Source organism: Lasiosphaeria miniovina (genome assembly GCF_030549165.1).
Source record: "Lasiosphaeria miniovina strain SMH2392-1A chromosome Unknown B0T26scaffold_5, whole genome shotgun sequence".
NCBI lineage: Eukaryota > Fungi > Ascomycota > Sordariomycetes > Sordariales > Lasiosphaeriaceae > Lasiosphaeria > Lasiosphaeria miniovina.
The window spans coordinates 968,093-986,118 of record NW_026848224.1 but is presented as its reverse complement, the minus strand read 5'-3'; the positions used below and the strand labels follow the sequence as shown (position 1 = coordinate 986,118).

Here is an 18,026-nt window from a genome sequence, read left to right as displayed (position 1 = left end):
TCCACTCCCCCTCCAACACCCCTTGTCCCTCTTCACAATTCCAAAACAGAAACTTACAGATGAAAACAGCCCATATGCCACGACGGGCCCTACAACGCCACCGTGACGCCGCAGTGCCTCAACCGCGCGTGCGTCGCGCGCTCGCCGTCCGAGATGGACCTGCGCCTGGCGCGGCTCGACCAGGCGCTGGCTGTTGCGCTGCGCGTCAAGGCGCTGCGTGAGGGTGCGGCGGCGAGGGTTGTTGGTGGTGCTGGAGCTGGTGGTGGTGCTGGGAGGTGGGCTGTTTCTGCCGGTGAGTATTAATTAGCGCTGCGAGGGGAGGGGAGGGGAGGGAGTGGGAGTGTGTATTGTCTGGTGAGTGTGGGGAAGAATTGCGGAATTGCGGCTGGCTGTGGTGATTGATGGCTATTGAGCTGGGGGACGGTTGAGGTCTGCTACGTGGCTAGCTGAGGACTGTCAGCTTTGAGACCGCGAATGGGGAAACAGTTCTTTTGTCGGCCAGCCAGCCACGGGTTGGGCTTTTGCAGATGAGTCAGACGAGATACACGATAAGGGCTAATGTTGATACACAAACGACATTTTCAGCTGGCGGTTTGCATGTTGATCAGGGCGGGCGACATCCTGCGGCTGGCTGATGTCAGTCACTTCCAAGAGAGTATGGCGTCTTGTCAGCTTCAAGGGGCCAATCTTTCCACGTTGGTGCATAACGATATCCAAGAGATGGTGATATGTCGAGTAATATTTATTTACTGAGCGCTAGCAGAACAAGACAAAGGCAGCCATCCATTGCGTGCGACATCCACAAGTAACAAACGTCTACGGGAAACTAAACTACGCCGTGTGTGCAACCACTTGAGCAATCGCCCCGACGATGGCGTCGACATTGGCCCGCTGAGCGTACGCGTCCCAGGGCGTCGTGTTGTAGGCGGACGCCAAGTTGGCGCCGGTGACCTTGAGCACCTGGTTCTGCCCCCCGCCGGGGGTGTACTCGAGAATGATGAAGCCGTCGCCCGACGCCAGCATGCCGTAGCGCCGGCCGTTGTGCAGCGGCGTCATCTGCGAGATGTAGCCGGCGGCCTGTCCCACGTCGGCCGTCCACTGGGTCTGGTTCATCGGACCCTGCTTGCCCTCGAAGGCGAAGACGGGCCGCGGCCCGCCCGGCACCCTCTCCAGCACGCAGAGGTCGACCCGCGTGCCGAGCGGCGTGTAGTACTCGGGCGCGATGATGAAGGCCGGCGAGGGGAATTGGATCCGGAGGGCTTCGTACCAGATGCCGTTGATGACTGACTCTCGGACCTGTCCGCCCATGTCCTGGTAGAGGGCGGCGATGACAGCCGCAGACGTCGTCATGTTGGGCGTGCGAAGGGGTGTGTATTGGCGTGTGGTATGAGAAGTTGCTCGGTGGCTTGTAAGGTGACGTGGGAAAGATTGAAGGTAGCCCGTAAAGCTACGAGAGGAGAGAGCGAGTCTTCTAGAATTTGTAGGCGCATCATGGCTAGGCCTTCTGTTGAAGCAATAAACGGCAAAGACGGGCTAGAATTCATTATCTCAGTCAAGCCCAATGCAAATCTTCAGCTTGTGTCAAGCAGCACTATCGATGCAGGTGCCTGTATTTATCGGCTTCAGCTGAGCCATGCTCCACTTCCCGATAGATGACATGCGTGCCAAGTATGACTACTCCAACACCAGTGGCTTTCTGCCCGGAGAGATCATTGCACCCCTGTTCACAAACGAAATATCGAGGAAATATTGATATGAATTCTATCCCTAACACAAAGACTGCTGGGCCATTAGGAAACATGTGGCGACGGCTAATTCCGATGCCCTACTCGTGCCGTGACTCGAGGTGTTGTAACAAGTCTGACGACATACACCAGGCCGATTGTCAAGGCGACAGTGGGCAAGGCGACGGCGGGATAGAAGCGTGCCTCGAGTTCGAAAGATGTCATGCCGAATATCGACTGTATATGGTTCGCTGTTAATTCGGAAACGAGTGCATCATAGGGGACGGGGGAACGAACCGCCACAAAGCTCAATGGAAGGAACACAAAGGCGAGGGCGTTAATCCGGGCCACTGCCTGCGTCTGGTGGACGGTCTCGAGATTGAACCTCTAAGTCAGGTGGTCTGCTTATGGAACACCCCTGGATTTGGAACAAGGTTTGTCATCAAGGACTTGCCGCTCGCCACCCAACTCACCTATTTCAATCGCTTGCAACTCGACCAATTCTGCTTCAATACTTATCTTCTTTTCTCTATTCAATTGAGAAATGAAAGATGAAGCGATATACTCAGTTGGATTTGCAGAATGCGCTGGAGAGTATGCAGAAACCGGCTTACTCCGTAGCTCTGCTGAAAATCACGGCATCCCCCCTACTACTCTCTTTAATCGGGTTCGTGGTTCCGAGCCAGCCTCCAAGGCCCAAATTCTTAATCAAAAGCTTTCTCCGGCTATGCAAGAACGCTTAACCGAATGGATTCTATTCCAAGGGTCGCTCGGTCACCCTCCAACCCACGCCCAAATTCGGAAACTAGCTAGAAGAATGCTCGAAGATAACGAGACCCTCGGAAAACGCTGGACTAGCCGGTTTTTGGCTAGAAATCCATCTATTTCTACAATTAGGCCTCGGAGAATCCATGCAAACCGTGCTGATCGAGCCTCTGAGGCCGTTATCCGGTCTTGGTTTGACTATTTGAAGCCTCCAGGCGTGGAGGCTATTCCAGCCAAGCATAGGTATAATATGGATGAAACTGGCATTGCTTCTGGCATTGGAGATAACGGCCTGGTTGTTGGATCTAAGGAAAGAAAGAAATTCCAGAAAAAGAAGAAAGGAGACCGAATTTGGACCTCGATTATCGAATGTATTTCCGCTGACGGCCGGTATTTGAACCCAGTCGTCATTTTCAAAGGTGGAAGCCTTCAACAACAATGGTATCCACGCGATTTACAGCCATTTAAGGGCTGGAAGTGGAAATCCACTGAAAACGGCTGGTCTGACGATGATACTGCCGTCGCATGGCTCCGCAATATCTTTCTTCCAGAGACTCGGCCAGCTACCCCCTCGGAGAAGCGCCTCCTTATTTTAGATGGCCACGGTAGTCATACCACCGAAAAATTCATGTGGCTAGCCTTTTCTAATAACGTACAATTGTTATTTCTACCAGCCCACACCTCCCACGTTCTCCAGCCCCTGGATTTATCGGTTTTCGGCCCTCTAAAAGCCCGGTACAGAGCCAAGCATAATGAGGTTGTTTCCGGCTTCGACGAAGGCACTGTTGCTGAAAAGAGGGCCTTCCTAGCATGCTACCGGCAAGCCAGGGTCTATGGAATGACTGAATCTAATATCAAAGCCGGCTGGAAAGCTACAGGCCTCTGGCCGGTCAGCCTCAGGAAGCCCCTAAGCAACGGCCTTGTTATTAAGAATTCTAACGGCGACGTTGGTCAACTGACCTCTACGGTTTCTATAGACCTTCAAGAGGTCCATAACCCCATTCTAAATAAGAATTCGGAGGGCCGGCCTATATGGTTTACCCCTAAAAAGCCGAAGGATTTCCGTATTCAGGGGCAGGTTTTTCTAGCCGGCCAGAAACGGACTGCCAACGACCGACTTTTCATACGCAAGGCCGCAAAAGCCTTCGATTACGTGGTTTTCCAACTAGCCAATACGGCGCATCAATTGGAGGCTGCAGAAAAAAGCCTAGAACGCACAAGAGGCCGAAAGAGAAGGAAGGTCCAAGTCGACCCTAATACGCAGTTCGCTGGAATTGAGGAGGTTCGTGCCTCACAGAGAGAGGCTGGCAGAGAGGACCTTAGTTATTCTGAAAGAGAAGAATCAGGAGAATCCGATACTGAAGACTTCATCATTGTAGCTAATTAATTGACGAAGTTGTTGGCAATTGAAGTTTGTGGTGTTGTGCGGGGTCCGATTCAGGGGCTGTTCCATAGGCAGGGGTGTTCCAAAAGTCCCCCACCTGACTTATTGGTTGACTGGCGTTAGCGGGGGGGGAATGCTTCGTCTGCAGATTTCGGTGGCACCCACCAAACTCAACAGATTATTCCAGCGACTGAGAAGAGCATTGAATTCTTCCCTATAACTCTCAATCTTGGAGAGCAAGTCACCGATCCCAGAATTGAAACGCTTGAATGGCTGGCTGTGAGCATCGCGACTAGCTCTCACCAGATCTTGCATGCACTTGAAAAATCTCGCATCCATACGAATTAACTGCTGATATCTCATAACCTTGGACGCCTTGTGATATAAATCTTTTGTCTGTATGACAATTCATCCTTTATGCCCTCTGTTACCAAACAATTTCTGTGCACGGTATCGTTGTTAGCCGCTTTGGATGACCCAACCGCATCTCAACTCATGGAAAAAGGCTTAAAAAGAGACCCAATAAAATCAGCAGACTCGCCTTTTCTGCATCTTCCCGCTCTTGCTCAAATGCGTTTAGAACGGTTCTCCAATTCGCTAGAACTACCCAAATGTTGATAAAGATGTTGTAAGGGCATTGTTGTAGTTCCTTCCAGTATCGAGAGTTGTGGAAAATGGCTACCAGTGTTTTGGTAAGGGGAAAAATTTGCTCGCTGACATTTGTGTAGAAAACGGCGATAACTTCCCGATCTGGGGATTCGGGAAATGCATTGGCTCGACAGATCCATGTAAAAATCTAATATTCCATGCTTGTTACTAACAGAAACCAAAAAAAAACCCAATAAATTTGGGGTGAAGCACGATTAACCCACGTATGGTAGCATCGTTTGATAGTCCTGGTCCTTATATTTTTCAAATCTGAGATAGCTGTCCGAATAGGTCATTGTCTCTGAGGTTCAAACCTTTTGTCAGTGACGAGTGCGGATTATGCTTCGGAGTCTAGGTATCGAAAGAATGGCAGTAGCTACCTGGGACTTCGTCGGACTCAATATATCGGGGTTGTTTTCCGGTAATACTTTTCCATTCACTTTCGTGTTTGCGTAGATCAAAAGTGGGCAAGGTTTCTTGCATAGGACCAAAGGCCCAAGGATGCCAGCCCTCGACAATGCTTAAATTCACAGGTCAGAGTATTTCCAAGCTTCACGATAGTCATTATTAATGAAACAAATCGCAGGGCTGGGCTGTAATTACATAACAAAGACCCAGTCGAGGTGGCAAGCTCCCGCTTCACAAAAGTCGGCAGGCTTTGAACGTTGGCTTCATTGAAGAACTCTTGCGTGGTTCGTGGGCAACTATAGATGCCAGCACCCGACGGGGAGACGGGAGCGACCGGGGGATCGTCTTTGGCGATTGTCAAGATGGTGATCTGGACCTGGAGGCCGTCCACCATGACCCCCTCAAGGCGGTGCGTCTTGGCTTTATTATTCCCCATGTTGGGGAGCGAGTCGAGCGACTGAAGCGTGAGAGAGAAGCCAGATTGCCAAAGAAACTACGGTGACTTAGCCATCACTGATACGAACCGATTTTAGGTAAGGGAGCGATAACAAGAATCGGCCATGGCTTGGTTGATAAATGCGAGTCCGCCCCCGCAGAGAGCTCGACCTAGAGCCTTGTCCAGATGCTCCGCCTCCACCAGAACGCGCCAAGGAATGCGAGGCCAACCCATTCTAAATAGTGTGGACGCCTGTTATTGGTGAAAAGTCAGGCACGTCGTATTGAACCATGAGACTGGCTACAGGTGGGACAGGGCCGGAAATTTAAATCGTGGTATTACGCGAGTTCCGAGAGCTTTACTACAGATTAGTCGGTTGTGAGTGTCGGGAGAAGGTGGGTATAGTATCAGAAGTTGTCGATGGAGATACGTGTAAAAATTAAAAGAGAAGAAGAAAAAGATAAGAGAAGAAAAAAAAGATACGAGAAAAAAAAAAGATAAGAGAAGAAAAAAATGATAAGAGAAGAAAAAAATGATAAGAGAAGAAGAAAGAAGAGATAAGAGAAAAAGAAAGACAGACACAAAAGACAGAGGGAAAGGAAAGAAAGGAAGGAGGAAAGGAAGAAAGGAGGAAAAAAGGAAAAGAGGACAAAAAAGGGAGACCCAAAGATCGTGTCATTGCGCGCTGGTACTCGATGGTACAGAATTACATTTCCACGTCACGGTGATACCACACCACCACACGACTGCAGACACGACTACACCACACCACCTCACCGAAACGCCGAACCTGCTCAGCCAATGACCTCGCGGGGCAACAGCAAGAGCGGCACCATGAACTCCATGCGTTTACTGTGCAGTACAACAAGGCAACCGCAGAATATGGCGGCAGTACTGCTTACTGAATTCCGCGACGCTTTCAACTGCAGGTGCCATGACAATTACCCACAGTGTTACGAGAAAACACGAGGAAAATAAAGGCAAAACGGTAATTTACAGCTCGACCCTCAATTACGCAGGCCGAGGCCAATTACGCAGGCCGAGGCCAATTACGCAGGCCGAGACCAATTACGCAGGCCGAGGCTAATTACGCACTACTAAGTATCGGTGTCGTATTAGTACCAACTAGTATTTACAGCCAAGACCGCGCCCCCAAACAACTTCCAACTCCCACCCACCATCCCCTCCTCTCCATGGAATTACTTAGGAGTCAGCGCCCGCTCACGCAGGAGGCTCCTTGACCTTGCACACCGGACAGCCGCCCATGATGCGGTCCCTCAGCAGCCGGGCGTGCGTGACCTTCGCGCCGATGCGGTGGGAGCGGTACTCTGCGACGCCGTCGAGGAGGACGCGGTCGACGGGCTGGCCGGGGCGGAGCGCCTCGAGCAGGTGGGCGAGGTGGAAGACGTGGCCGCAGGCGAAGCCGACCAGCGTCTCCGTCTCCCACGCGGCGAACGGCTCGAAGCACTGCGCGCAGTGGCCCGGCGACCACTTCTTGGCCGCGCCGGGGGGCTTGGCAGCGGCAGCGCTGCCCTCTGCGGAGGCCGGCACCTCATCCCCGGCAGCTGGTTTGCCGTCCGCCTGGTGCGGATCTAGTGCCGGCGCGTCCTTGGGCTGGACGTCAACGTGGTCGGCGGCGTGCACCTCAACCTCGAACTTGACGCCCCGGCGCTGGCCGTTGCGCAGGAGGTTCTGGGCGGCGGCGACCTCGCTGCGCAGCACGCGCGCCACGCCAGAGCTGATGCTGAACTGGATCTCGTGCTCCTTCATGATGTGCTTCAGGCCCTCGCGCAGGCCCTCGATGGCCAAGCCCTGGGGGATCCGCCGCACCAGGGTGATTGGGTTGATGGCTGTGCCGACCTCCTCGAGGAGGCCGCGGATGAAGCGCGGCTTGTCCATGCTGTAGTTGAGCAGATCCTCCCACAGATCCGGGTCGTCCTGCTCCTTGGCAAACGCGATGGCGCGGCTGACATCGCCGAGCCGGTCGATGATGAGATACAGCGCCCGCTTCATCTCGCCAGTCTTGGAGTACAGATAGACAAGTTCCGGGATGTAGTTTTTGTGTTCGCATTCTTCGACAGCCTATTTCGAATGTTAATATGGGTCTGGATGCCCCATGGCGATTTACAGAAAGGAAAGCTCACCTTCTCGAACGTGTATGCCGTCGACGTCTTTAAAAAGTCCATAAGCAGCGACTGGTCGAAAAGGGCGAAGAGCTGGACTGTGAGGTCGGCAAAATTGTCGACTAGCGATTTGCTGTCCGAGACGAGACGATCGTGGGACTCGCCATGGTGTTGGTGGATGCCCTGGCCACGCCACAAACCTCGGATGTAGAAAAAGGTATACGCAGCCAAGTTCTTCTCCTGCAGCTGGTTAACAACAACGTCGGGCTTGACCAGTCCGTGCTGGGCTTCATCGACAAGCAGCGTGATGGCTTCCGAGGTTGCCTCTTCGAGCTCGGCGCGGGTCATCTTGTTGACGCGGTCTTGTGGTACGCGCAACCCAATGAAACTCGGAATGTCATCCGTAATTGCCTCCGCGAGGTGGCCATCTTTGACCAACCGCATCGCCGAGTCGGCATCTTGGAGTTTGATGTAACATCTCAGAGCTTCCCTGGTTCGGCCGTTGGCCTCATGCAGCTTAGCAAGACTCTCCATCACGATACGCCAATCGCGGCCGACCTCACCGTCCTCGATACTGTCCTCTTGGACATCGCGGTATTTGAGCTGCCGCTCGAGAGCAGCCGTCACCGACGTGACGCCGAATAGATATGTTGGCCACCTCTCTAGCAAGTCGCGAAACCTGGGCTTGTTGAACTCGAGGTAGTGCCCGAGCACAACCTCGTATATGGTCCCTGGGATCGGAGGCCGGGTGGGTTCGGTCGGGATGTAGTCCACAATCTCGTCGAACTTCTCCGCGCCAGCAAACGTCCACACCCACTTCTCCCATCGGTCTGGTGAGCCTACAACCTTGCCGCAGACCCGACCTGCACGAGCCCAGTCGCCAGCTTCGATGAGTTCCTGCACCCACATTTCTCCGATTCGGCGTTTTTCCTTCTCCGCCGACGAGTAGAAAGACCGCATGCCGTCCATGACCGACGAAGTGTCGTCGAAGAAGTCGTCTGAGGTCTGTGTCCGGTCTGGAGTCGCGGGGGACACGTCAGAATGTTTCTCGACGCTTGACATGACCTCCGGGTACTCGTCAACCAACTCCCAGGCCTGCTGATAATGCTGGCGCTCTAAAAGCCACGCCAGATGATCTCCTAGGTCACGTTTTGTTGCTAAGATGCAGTCGTACGGGCTGTGGAGGAAGATCTTGACCCCGGGCTTGGCCAGATTCGGGTGGACAGAGCCGCGCCCATTGCGCAGTGAGGACGCTACGTTGCTCGACGTAGGGGTAATCTTGGACCCAGAACCCCCATCATTGCTACCGTTGCTCTTGACGCTGGCTCCCGAGTTGAATAGCGACCTGGGGTTGAAGGCAACGTTGAGCATCTCGCTACCAAGCCCCGCTAGAGTCTCTAGAGCTCCGCGAGTCGATGCCACCGCGGCCACAGTCTGCGCTGGCAAAACGCCGAGGTGGTAGTCGTTCGAGGACAGCCGCTCGAAGCGGCTCACGCTGAGCCCGTCCTTGTCGACCTCAGCTTGTGATGTGAGGTCAATCAGCCGCAACTCCGGTGGCGGGTTGTTTTGCTTGCGGCGTATGCCCCCCGACGGCTCGCTCCCGGTAGATGCTGTGGATAATGTGTGTTTGTGACCGCGAGAGCTGCTCTCTCCGCTCTCCTCCTCTTCCTCCTTATCAGGAAAACAGAAAGCAAGTACTAATAACAGGTTCTGGGTATATAACGAGATGCCGGAAATAATGCAATCCATGCGAAGTCTGCAACAGGTCAGCAACGTGTCGTACATATTCAAGGCCTGTTCAGGGGCCACTACTCACATCTTTACGATCTCTGCCCGTCCAGCAGACCTTTCCCCGGCGTTTTTGCCGAACCCAATGCTGCCGGGATGGACGTGGATGATCCAGATGGTGCCACCCCAACCTACGAGCAAGCGCTCAATCTTTTTAGTGCTCTTCAACTGCTGTTGCTTGAGCCTTTCCGCTGCGGGTGACAATGGCGCTGCTTGGCGATCTTTGTCAGTCTCGTCGGGCTCGATGGCCTGCTCATCGATCCACTCGACTCTGCCTTTCCACACACTGGCCATGGTCTCCCATTCGTCCGTCTGCGGCCTGTCAATATGGCCAATGCGCTTCCAGGCATCCTCTGCATCGGCACTCTCGAGGTGCAGTTTTGTGCGCATAATCTTGATGCCGTGCTCATTCAGCCATGCCACATACTTGCCCGACAATGACCACCTGATAGTATTGATGGTGCCCTCGCCCGAATGCAAGACAGTATCCTTGCCGCTAGTGGCTCCCACCATGTTGCCCAACCAGCCAGCAGCCTGCGCAGTAGCGCCTGTGGTCGTTGCAGTGCTCCGGCCCGCAGGCGCACCGACGGTCAGAATGAGCTGTCCAGACAGCCCGCCAGAGAGATAAGTCCTGTCGTGTTTGTACTCTGGTGAGAGGGCAACTGCCTGTACCGGGCGAGCAAAGTTTCGAAGCTGCACATCCTTGACATCAATCAGTGACTGCACGCAGACATTCCCGTCCATCGATGACGTTGCTATGTATATGTTATTCGCCGGGGTGTTTGGAACAGCGGGACGCTCCTTCGGCCTCCTTGCAGCGGCAGGCGAGGTTGGAGCTTGGCTCGTTCCTGTGCCCGGTCGGAGGGTGTTGGCCCCAGACTGGGTGATGCCCCGCGCGGCTGCCTCTGACTTGACAGTTGGGAGCGGGGCGGGAAAGGGAGATATCGATAAAGATGTCACGGATGCAGAATGGGCGTGGTAGACGTGGAGCGGCTGGAAGACGGGCAGTTGGATAATATGCTATGGAACTAGTTAGCAAATGGGGCATCTTGCGCGTGTCGAGGGCCACTGACGATATTGCCGTTGTGCGTTCCCATGATCTGCCAAGCCATGTTAGCGAGTGAGCCGGCGATACGGAGGCGATGCGCCAGACCATCTTGTCTCCAGAAACCAGAAAGGAGCTCGTGGCGTCGCCATTCCGGTAGACGGGTCCCAAATGCTGTGTCAGCCTAGCGTATTTGAGCTTCGGTTCGTCATCCTCGTCTTCGTCGTCATCTTCGTCTTCGTCTTCCTCATCCTCTTCGTCGTCGTCGTCGTTGGCGCCATCGTTGGCGCCGTCGTTTCCTCCCTCCTTTCTACCCTCGTCTTTATCGGCTGCTTTGGGAGCTGCTTGTTCTGCCTCGTCGCCGGTATTTATGCTAGTGCTACCGCCAGCGCCATCGCTCGTGAGGGCCGAGGTACTGTCGTCGGCGTGCCGTGTCACGTCGGTGGGTTGGTCGGCGGGATGGTCGGCGGCAAGCTGGTCTGTCGCTGTTGGGCCGGCGTCGTTGGGCGTTGGGCTGGAGACTGCATGCTGCGTCTCTCTGTCGCCGGCGTCCGGCGAGGCTTCGGTCATGTTGATTCCAGAGAAGCCAGCAGCGTCATGGCGTTTGTGCGATGCGCGGGAGGGGCTTCAGGTCGGTCGGCGTGCGCTGTCGAAGCTCCAGGTAGCAGTTGCACGAGCGAGACCGAAAGCTACGTCAGAGCTATGGCGCCAAATGAAAGGACAGGCCGAGGTGGCCCTGCTGCCCTGCATGATGTGTCAAGCTTCGGCCAATCAACAGCTGTTTCTCTCACATTTGTGGGGCGCTGCAGCCTTGCCGGGTCGGTTGCCGGTCGCGTCGAGCAATTGAACGCGCCTACCACATTTTGAACAGCACTGACGAGAGGAGAGGGGTCGAAAGTTGCCAAACCTTCCATCCCGCCAGGTAACAAACGCCAGTTCAAGTTGTCTGCAAAACCCAATCTTTGACATGTCTCGCTTTGCTCTCTTATTATCGAGACCCTCAACTCCAATTTTGGCGTAACTTGCCAAATCCACTACTCTAGAACCTGACCGCCGCCCGCCGACCCCGCCGGCACTATGGCGTCGGTCACGTCGCTGGGAGTGCACCAGCCGACTAGCTTGCGACATGCGATCGAGGAGGGCATTCTCCCCCCAAACCCCCCGGTCTCCTCCTACACGTGGGAGGTTAGTACCGACAGCGAGGCCAATTTCGACTGCGAAGACGAGCTTCTCACCACCGAGACCTGCGTGCTCTGGTCCCGGGGGGGCATTTTCCGCAAGAGCTTCAAGTTTGACCTCGAGAACGAGCCCATCACGCAGGCCATCTTGACCTACTTCCTCGCCTCGTCCGACAGTCAACACATGCCCCCAGAAATCGGACAGCCTAGCAAGAAACCCGACGACCAATCGCTCCTCTCCAGGGCCCTTGTCGTCTTCCTCAAGACCCAAGCCCACATCTTCTTCCTCTCCGGAACAAGCCATGTCGTCCACATGCCTTTCGAGGTCGAGTCGGCCTGCGCAGCGCCAGTCGGCGTCATTATACAACGAAAAGCAAAGGCAAATAACACGGTGTTGGTGCCGCTTCGGTTACCCAAGGTTCCCCCCAACTCGTTTATTTCGTCAAATTCGCCCGTGTCAGCGCGGAACCAGAAGGTCACGGAATTCTCGACCGAAGGACTGGGGAACCCAAAAGTGTTGCCGCTTCGTCTCAGCTCGACGCTGGAAAATATGTGGCAACAGCCAATTGAGTCGAGTGAGAGCCACTGGCCCCGTCTGGTGTGTCTGACGGACCCCCTGCTCGAGATTGGCCTAGTGGTCACACAGACGGACAAGCCCAGACCTGCTGGAGGGCGGAGGAGCTCCGTCGGCGCCATTTTCCTCAATGCAAGCGAGGAAATTGTGCACATCGAGGCGATCAAGATTCCCTTTGACTCCAGTGCCGGGGAAGGCAGGTTGAACATCGCCGTGACGGTCAATCGTGAAACGAGTATGTACAGCGTGTGGCGACTCAGCTATCTCCGGAAAGAAGACCCCTTCATTGGACGGCAAAAGGACAAAGCACCAAAAGTATCTCGCCGGCGGAGCTCTATGGCACCTGGGTTGGCAAGCGGTGCTGTAACCCCGCTGCACCCCGCGATGAGAGAAAGCTTTGGCGCGCCCCTTCCTGGCAAGAAGACAAGGAAGAGCGTGAGAATTGACGAGAAGGACAAGATTCTCGAAAAGACTCTGGACAACGCTTTGAGCGCCTTGGACCCCGAGAGGGGCAGCGATGTGACCCGTAGGCAGTCGCGGAGAGTGAGCTCGCTGCTGGCCCGAGCAGACCTCTCCGCGTCCCAGGACAGGTCTAACTTCGCCGAACCGCCGCTACATAGCGGGCCTAGCGGAAGGAGGGTCGAGTCGCAGACCAGTCAGCGACCACGCATGAGCAGCGGATATGGTGGCCCGAGTTTCGGCGGCGCTCTGAATCAGAACCTTAACGTGGTCAGCGAGGCAGACAGCTTGCTCGAGGAGCTGCGCGTAGACGGCGATTTTGGAGGATTCCACACAATGGGCCTCGAAGATCACGACTTCGACGGTCTTACCCACGAGATGCTTTTCACCAAGGTCCATAGTATCACCATGGACAATGCAAACGTTCGATACTCGACCTCCAGCAAGCCCGCAAGGAGCCAGTCTAGGGTGTTTGTTCTAGTCGGTCCACCCACCGCCACGGATGAGCAGGGTCGCACGCTGCTTTTGGTTGGCATCCAGGACCCGGTTGATAAAAGACTGCAGCTTCTTACTCTTCTTGTCGAGAGGCGGAAAGACGAAACCCCAGGAAAGAGCAACAGATCCCCACCAACAGATTCGCCCGACGTGAACGTTACATTCGCCGAAGTCCGGAGAGTCCAGAGTGTAGTTGACTCGTGCAAGGTTTCTGATGGTGAAGAGACTATCATAATCCTGTCCGAAGACAGGTCTGGGAGGCGGGAGTTAAGCTTGCAATCGCCATGGCGTCCATTGACTACAGTGGCATTGCCGCTACTTTTCGTCGACAACATCAACAGTCTCGGCTTTGTTGGTAGCCACCGGGTGAATCGAGAAGTACGTGCCCGGGTCACCGGCACCCAGATTGACTCCATCTGCCATCCCAAATACCGTGGCGTCATTGATCTTCGGGACAAAGATGGCAAGTTTCATCGCATCAGAGTCAGGCTTCAGCCGTTGTCCCCTTCTGTTCGGAGAACACTGGCGACCTGCCGGAGCGTCCTGCCCTCTTCGCATGCCGAAAAAATGCTTGTCGGGTGGTGGCACATTATGCAGTGGCTTCAGGAGCTGAAAGATGAGGGGCTCGACCCTCCCCCAACAGACTTGGAGTGGTCGTCTCTAGTAATTCTACTCTTGAGCAGCTTCCTGGTTTTGGAGTGCTCCGACGAGAAATCCATAAGGGCTAACAGCAGTGCTCCCCCGCGGTTGGCCCCAAAGAGCAACTTTGAACTTATGATGATGCACGAAACCCCAAACTCGGCTGCCTGTCCGCCCTGGATGCGTAAGAAGGGGTGGTCCTGGCTGCTCGACGAGGGCGTCCTGGACACACCACAGAGCCCCGCGGAACAGGACTCGGGGTCGGGTAGCTTCATGGCCGTTCATATAGGACTCGCCAAAAGGTATATGTCGTCAGTCGGTGGTCTCTCGGCGTTTGGGTCCGAGGGTTATCTTCCGACGGCGGTGAGCAGGGACCGAGAATCTCGGAATATGGCAGCATGGAGTACGATGCTTGCCATGCATCTTCTTGTTGAGGAACAAAAACTCAGCATTCTGTCCCCGGAGGAAGTTTCGCCTGGCCCGAGCGACCTGAAAGCGGTGCTTTGCCAGCTTTCTCGGTGGCTGGGATGGAAGGGATACGAGGCTCTTTACGCTCTAGGAATGCAGGTCGAACTGGAAGAAACCCGCGACTCAGGTATGCCAAACGACCCTCGAGTAGATGTAATCGTATTACTGACGTATCCGCAGCCCCGTTTGTCCACACAAGCATCGCCCAGCCCCCGGCCATTTATTGCATCTTGACTTGGATTCAGTCGCATCTCACAACTGATAACGGCTCTGAATTCCCTACTTTGCTACAAGTTTACACTAATGCCACTCGGGATTTTTGGACCGACAGCCCCCGGCGGGACTTGTGGGGGAGCCTTACGTCCCGTACCCTCATGTTCGAGAAGCTCTTTGTCCTACTCAAGTCAACAAGCAACCCCTTCCAGATGGTTGTGGCTATGCATGATTGCGGCTTCACTCCGCAGATTCTCGAAACTCTACCCGAAGCAGTCTTGACGCCTTTGCAAGATGTTATTTACATGTGCCAGCCACATCCGCCGACAACTTGGTCGAAGAGCCTGCTTGCCCTTGTGAACCGTACTGACATCAGTGCGGTATTGCAGCCAGCAAAGCTTGGCCAGGCCCTGGGCTCCGACATCAATGTGAGTATCCGATTCGTTCATATGTTCATTTGAGGGCTGGGGACTCATTCTTTGTTAGGCTCCTTCCCATGTTGCAAAATGGGACTTCAAAATGATTTGCCAGCACCTCGACGACCTCCACGACCAGGTCGAGGAGACCAACGAAACAGACCGGCAGGCCGTCGTCCGCTCGCTTTTCAGGGATGACAGGAGACTGAACGAAGCACAACATCTGTTGTCGTCTACCAAGCCTCGGGTTCTCCGTCTAGACGCTAAGAAAGACTGGACGGAGCCTGAATACTTGGAGCGGCAAAAGGATCTGGCGGCGACCGTCGCAACTAGCACCCTTGCCATTCCGGCAGGCCGAGGTCTTTTATACTATGCTCTCCGGCACCCGCTTCTCACGCAAAAGTACCACATTGCCGGGTTCAACCTGACGTGCATCATCAAACCGGCAAATAACACGGTCGGAGTTGACAAATCACTGTTCACCGAGGAGAAGATGAACTGGGCCTTTTTTCACCAAGGTGTCGCTGGTGGTCTTGCTATATCTCCGAACGCCAAAGGGATCGACACGTCGTGGATCCTCTACAACAAACCAGGCCAGGACCTTAGCAATCGCCACGCCGGCTTCTTGCTCGCGCTGGGGCTGAACGGCCATCTCAAGTCGGTTGCCAAATGGGTCGCGTTTAAGTATCTGACTCCGAAGCATACTATGACTTCAATCGGGCTGCTTCTGGGCTTGGCAGCATCGTACATCGGGACGATGGATTCGCTGATTACCCGCCTTCTGTCTGTCCATGTCACTCGCATGCTGCCCCCCGGAGCTGCGGAACTCAACCTGTCCAAACACACCCAAACCACGGGTATCATGGGCATCGGGCTTTTGTACTGCAACAGCCAACACCGACGCATGAGCGAAATCATGATGTCTGAGATTGAGTTTATTGAGGACGGAGAGGAAGAGGACCCTCTTCGTGATGAAGGGTACCGTCTGGCAGCCGGCTTCTCGTTGGGCCTCATCAACCTCGGCAGGGGTAATGACTTGAAGGGCCTGCGGGATATGCGTCTGACCGAGAAACTGCTCACAATTGCGACGTCTACGAAGAGAGTCGAGTTAGCTCATGTGCTCGACAGGTCTGCTGCCGGGGCCGTCGTCGCCATCGCGCTCATCTTCATGAAATCCGGGGATCATATTGTTGCACGTAAGATTGATGTTCCCAACACCATTTTGCAGTTCGACTACGTACGCCCCGACATATTGTTGCTGCGAACTGTTGCAAAGAACATCATTATGTGGGACGAGATAAACCCAACATTTGAGTGGATACAAGACGCGCTGCCCGCTGCATACAGGCCCAGGTCGCGTCTTACAAACGTATCAAAGCTCGGCAGTCAGGATATGCCTTTCTTCTCCATTCTAGCTGGTCTCTGCTTCGCACTAGGTTTGCGCTTTGCTGGTTCGGCCAATACCAAAGTGCGCGATTTGCTCGTGCACTACCTGGAGGAGTTCATGCGTATTGTCCGAACCCCGGCCGGCAACTTCGACAGTGAAGTGGCTCGGGGGAATGCACGCATGTGCATGGACACGGTGGCATTATCATGTGCGACTGTGATGGCAGGCACGGGGGATCTTGTTGTGCTTCGGCGACTGCGCGCACTGCACGGCCGGGACGATCCCAATACAACGTATGGGAGCCACCTCGCTGCTCACCTCGCCATCGGCGCCCTGTTTCTCGGCTGTGGTACAGCCACATTCAGCACCAGCAACCTCGCCATTGCGGCTCTCATCATTTCGTTCTACCCCCTATTCCCGGCAAGCGTGCAAGATAACCGGTCGCATCTCCAGGCATTCCGGCACTTTTGGGTTCTAGCAACAGACCCTCGCTGTCTCGTGGCCAGAGATCTTGTCACTGGCCAGCCCCTTAACGTCCCCGTGCTCATAGAGCTGAAGCCGAACTCTCCCACCGCCGTTGCTACTGTCGGCAACACGACTTCATCTTCAACATCCCGCGAGGCCGTCAGCTTCCGTAAACAGACTCCGTGCTTACTTCCTCCGCTCGAAGACGTGCGGCACGTGAGCACAGACGCAAGCTCTATGGGATTCTGGAACATTACCATTGACTTTGAAAGCTCCCCACATATTATTGAAGACTTTCGCAAAAACCAGTCCGTGTACCTCCGTCGCCGACCGGCCCATGAAAGCCCGTTCCCAGCCACACTCCGCGCGTTGGGTGGCAGCGATCTCGCCGGCATGAACCTTGGTGCCCGCGATCCGCTAGAGTGGCTCTTCACTTTGGACGCACTGAAAGATCTGACGCATGCCGAGCGCTCTCTGGTGCTTGACCGTGTTGGCTCTGGCGGGGGCGTTGGCGAGGGAGAAGGAGCAAGCACGGCAGTTGACGCCAGGCTGGTGCTTAGAAGCGGGCTAGAGGGCTGGTCTCGCGATAGGTTGCTGGGACTACGATTTTTATTTGAGTGGGCAGACCGGCGGTCAGTGCTCGTTGACAGGCCCGCAGAAAAGGCGGCTGCTACTGGGTTGTTCGGCCTTGCAGATGATGCCGGCCAAGATGACAGCTCGGTCGCTGCTAGCAACAACAAACGAGCCAGGAAAGGGAAGGCGAAGGCCGTGGCCAAGACTCCGGAGGCCAAGAAGGGAAAGAAAAAGGTCACCGTGCAGACCAATGCCGAGGACACGGCCGCGAGAGATGCCAAACCTGAAGTAGCAGAAACTGATGTCGGCTGGTGGCTGAAAGACAGCACCATCGAGGAGCTGAAGGGACAGGCCTGGCTGACGGGGAGAGCGGAGTGACGAAGATGTTGCCGAGGGAGTATCTGTCAGGAAAATGAGCTGGTGGGCGTCGGCCCATTGGACTTTTACGTGTATGTACCTAGGGAGGGTGGCTGTCTCTGTGCATCAAGACCGCGATGCGTTATGATGATGTTTTAGCGATATCGTTTGGGAGCTGCTGAGCATTCGGAGTTGAAGGGCAAAATGACGGACTTGACGTTTACAGACCGCAGGCGAGGCAAATGAAGTGGTAAGGTTAGTTCTAAGCATTCAACGCTTCTTCGCTGCAATTACTGTGTTCTTTCACTGCACTGTGGTCTTCACTGCACTGTGGTCTTCACTGCACTGTAGTCTTCACTGTACTGTAGTCTTCACTGCACTGTAGTCTTCACTTTACCGGGTGGGAGCACAGTGACCTGTTGTGAAAGCCTTGGTGTCTGTATCTACAGCGGCCTAGTTCTAATCGTCTTGTCCCCCCTTA

At 54.8% G+C, this 18,026-nt stretch overlaps 3 protein-coding genes across 3 annotated transcripts; 1 reads left to right on the top strand and 2 right to left on the bottom strand.

The window, feature by feature from the left end:
- Nucleotides 1-831: 831 nt before the first annotated feature.
- B0T26DRAFT_752848 (uncharacterized protein) lies at nucleotides 832-1,350 on the bottom strand (the record flags this gene model as incomplete). Its single annotated transcript, XM_060445588.1, has 1 exon — nucleotides 832-1,350. The coding sequence occupies one exon, from the start codon at nucleotides 1,348-1,350 to the stop codon at nucleotides 832-834; it is 519 nt and encodes a 172-aa protein (XP_060293959.1).
- Nucleotides 1,351-6,462: 5,112 nt separating this feature from the next.
- On the bottom strand, nucleotides 6,463-11,028 carry B0T26DRAFT_714821 (uncharacterized protein). Its single transcript, XM_060442211.1, has 5 exons — nucleotides 10,430-11,028; nucleotides 10,350-10,376; nucleotides 9,305-10,296; nucleotides 7,510-9,244; nucleotides 6,463-7,447 (listed from the first exon to the last, which is right to left on the bottom strand). The coding sequence occupies exons 1-5, from the start codon at nucleotides 10,889-10,891 to the stop codon at nucleotides 6,587-6,589; spliced, it is 4,077 nt and encodes a 1,358-aa protein (XP_060293958.1). The 5' UTR covers nucleotides 10,892-11,028; the 3' UTR covers nucleotides 6,463-6,586.
- A 161-nt stretch (nucleotides 11,029-11,189) lies between these two features.
- On the top strand, nucleotides 11,190-17,853 carry B0T26DRAFT_856822 (uncharacterized protein). The gene is made up of 3 exons (XM_060447700.1): nucleotides 11,190-14,261; nucleotides 14,315-14,775; nucleotides 14,834-17,853. Exons 1-3 carry the CDS (start codon nucleotides 11,399-11,401, stop codon nucleotides 17,564-17,566), a joined length of 6,057 nt encoding a protein of 2,018 aa, XP_060293957.1. The 5' UTR covers nucleotides 11,190-11,398; the 3' UTR covers nucleotides 17,567-17,853.
- The last annotated feature ends 173 nt before the right edge of the window (nucleotides 17,854-18,026 follow it).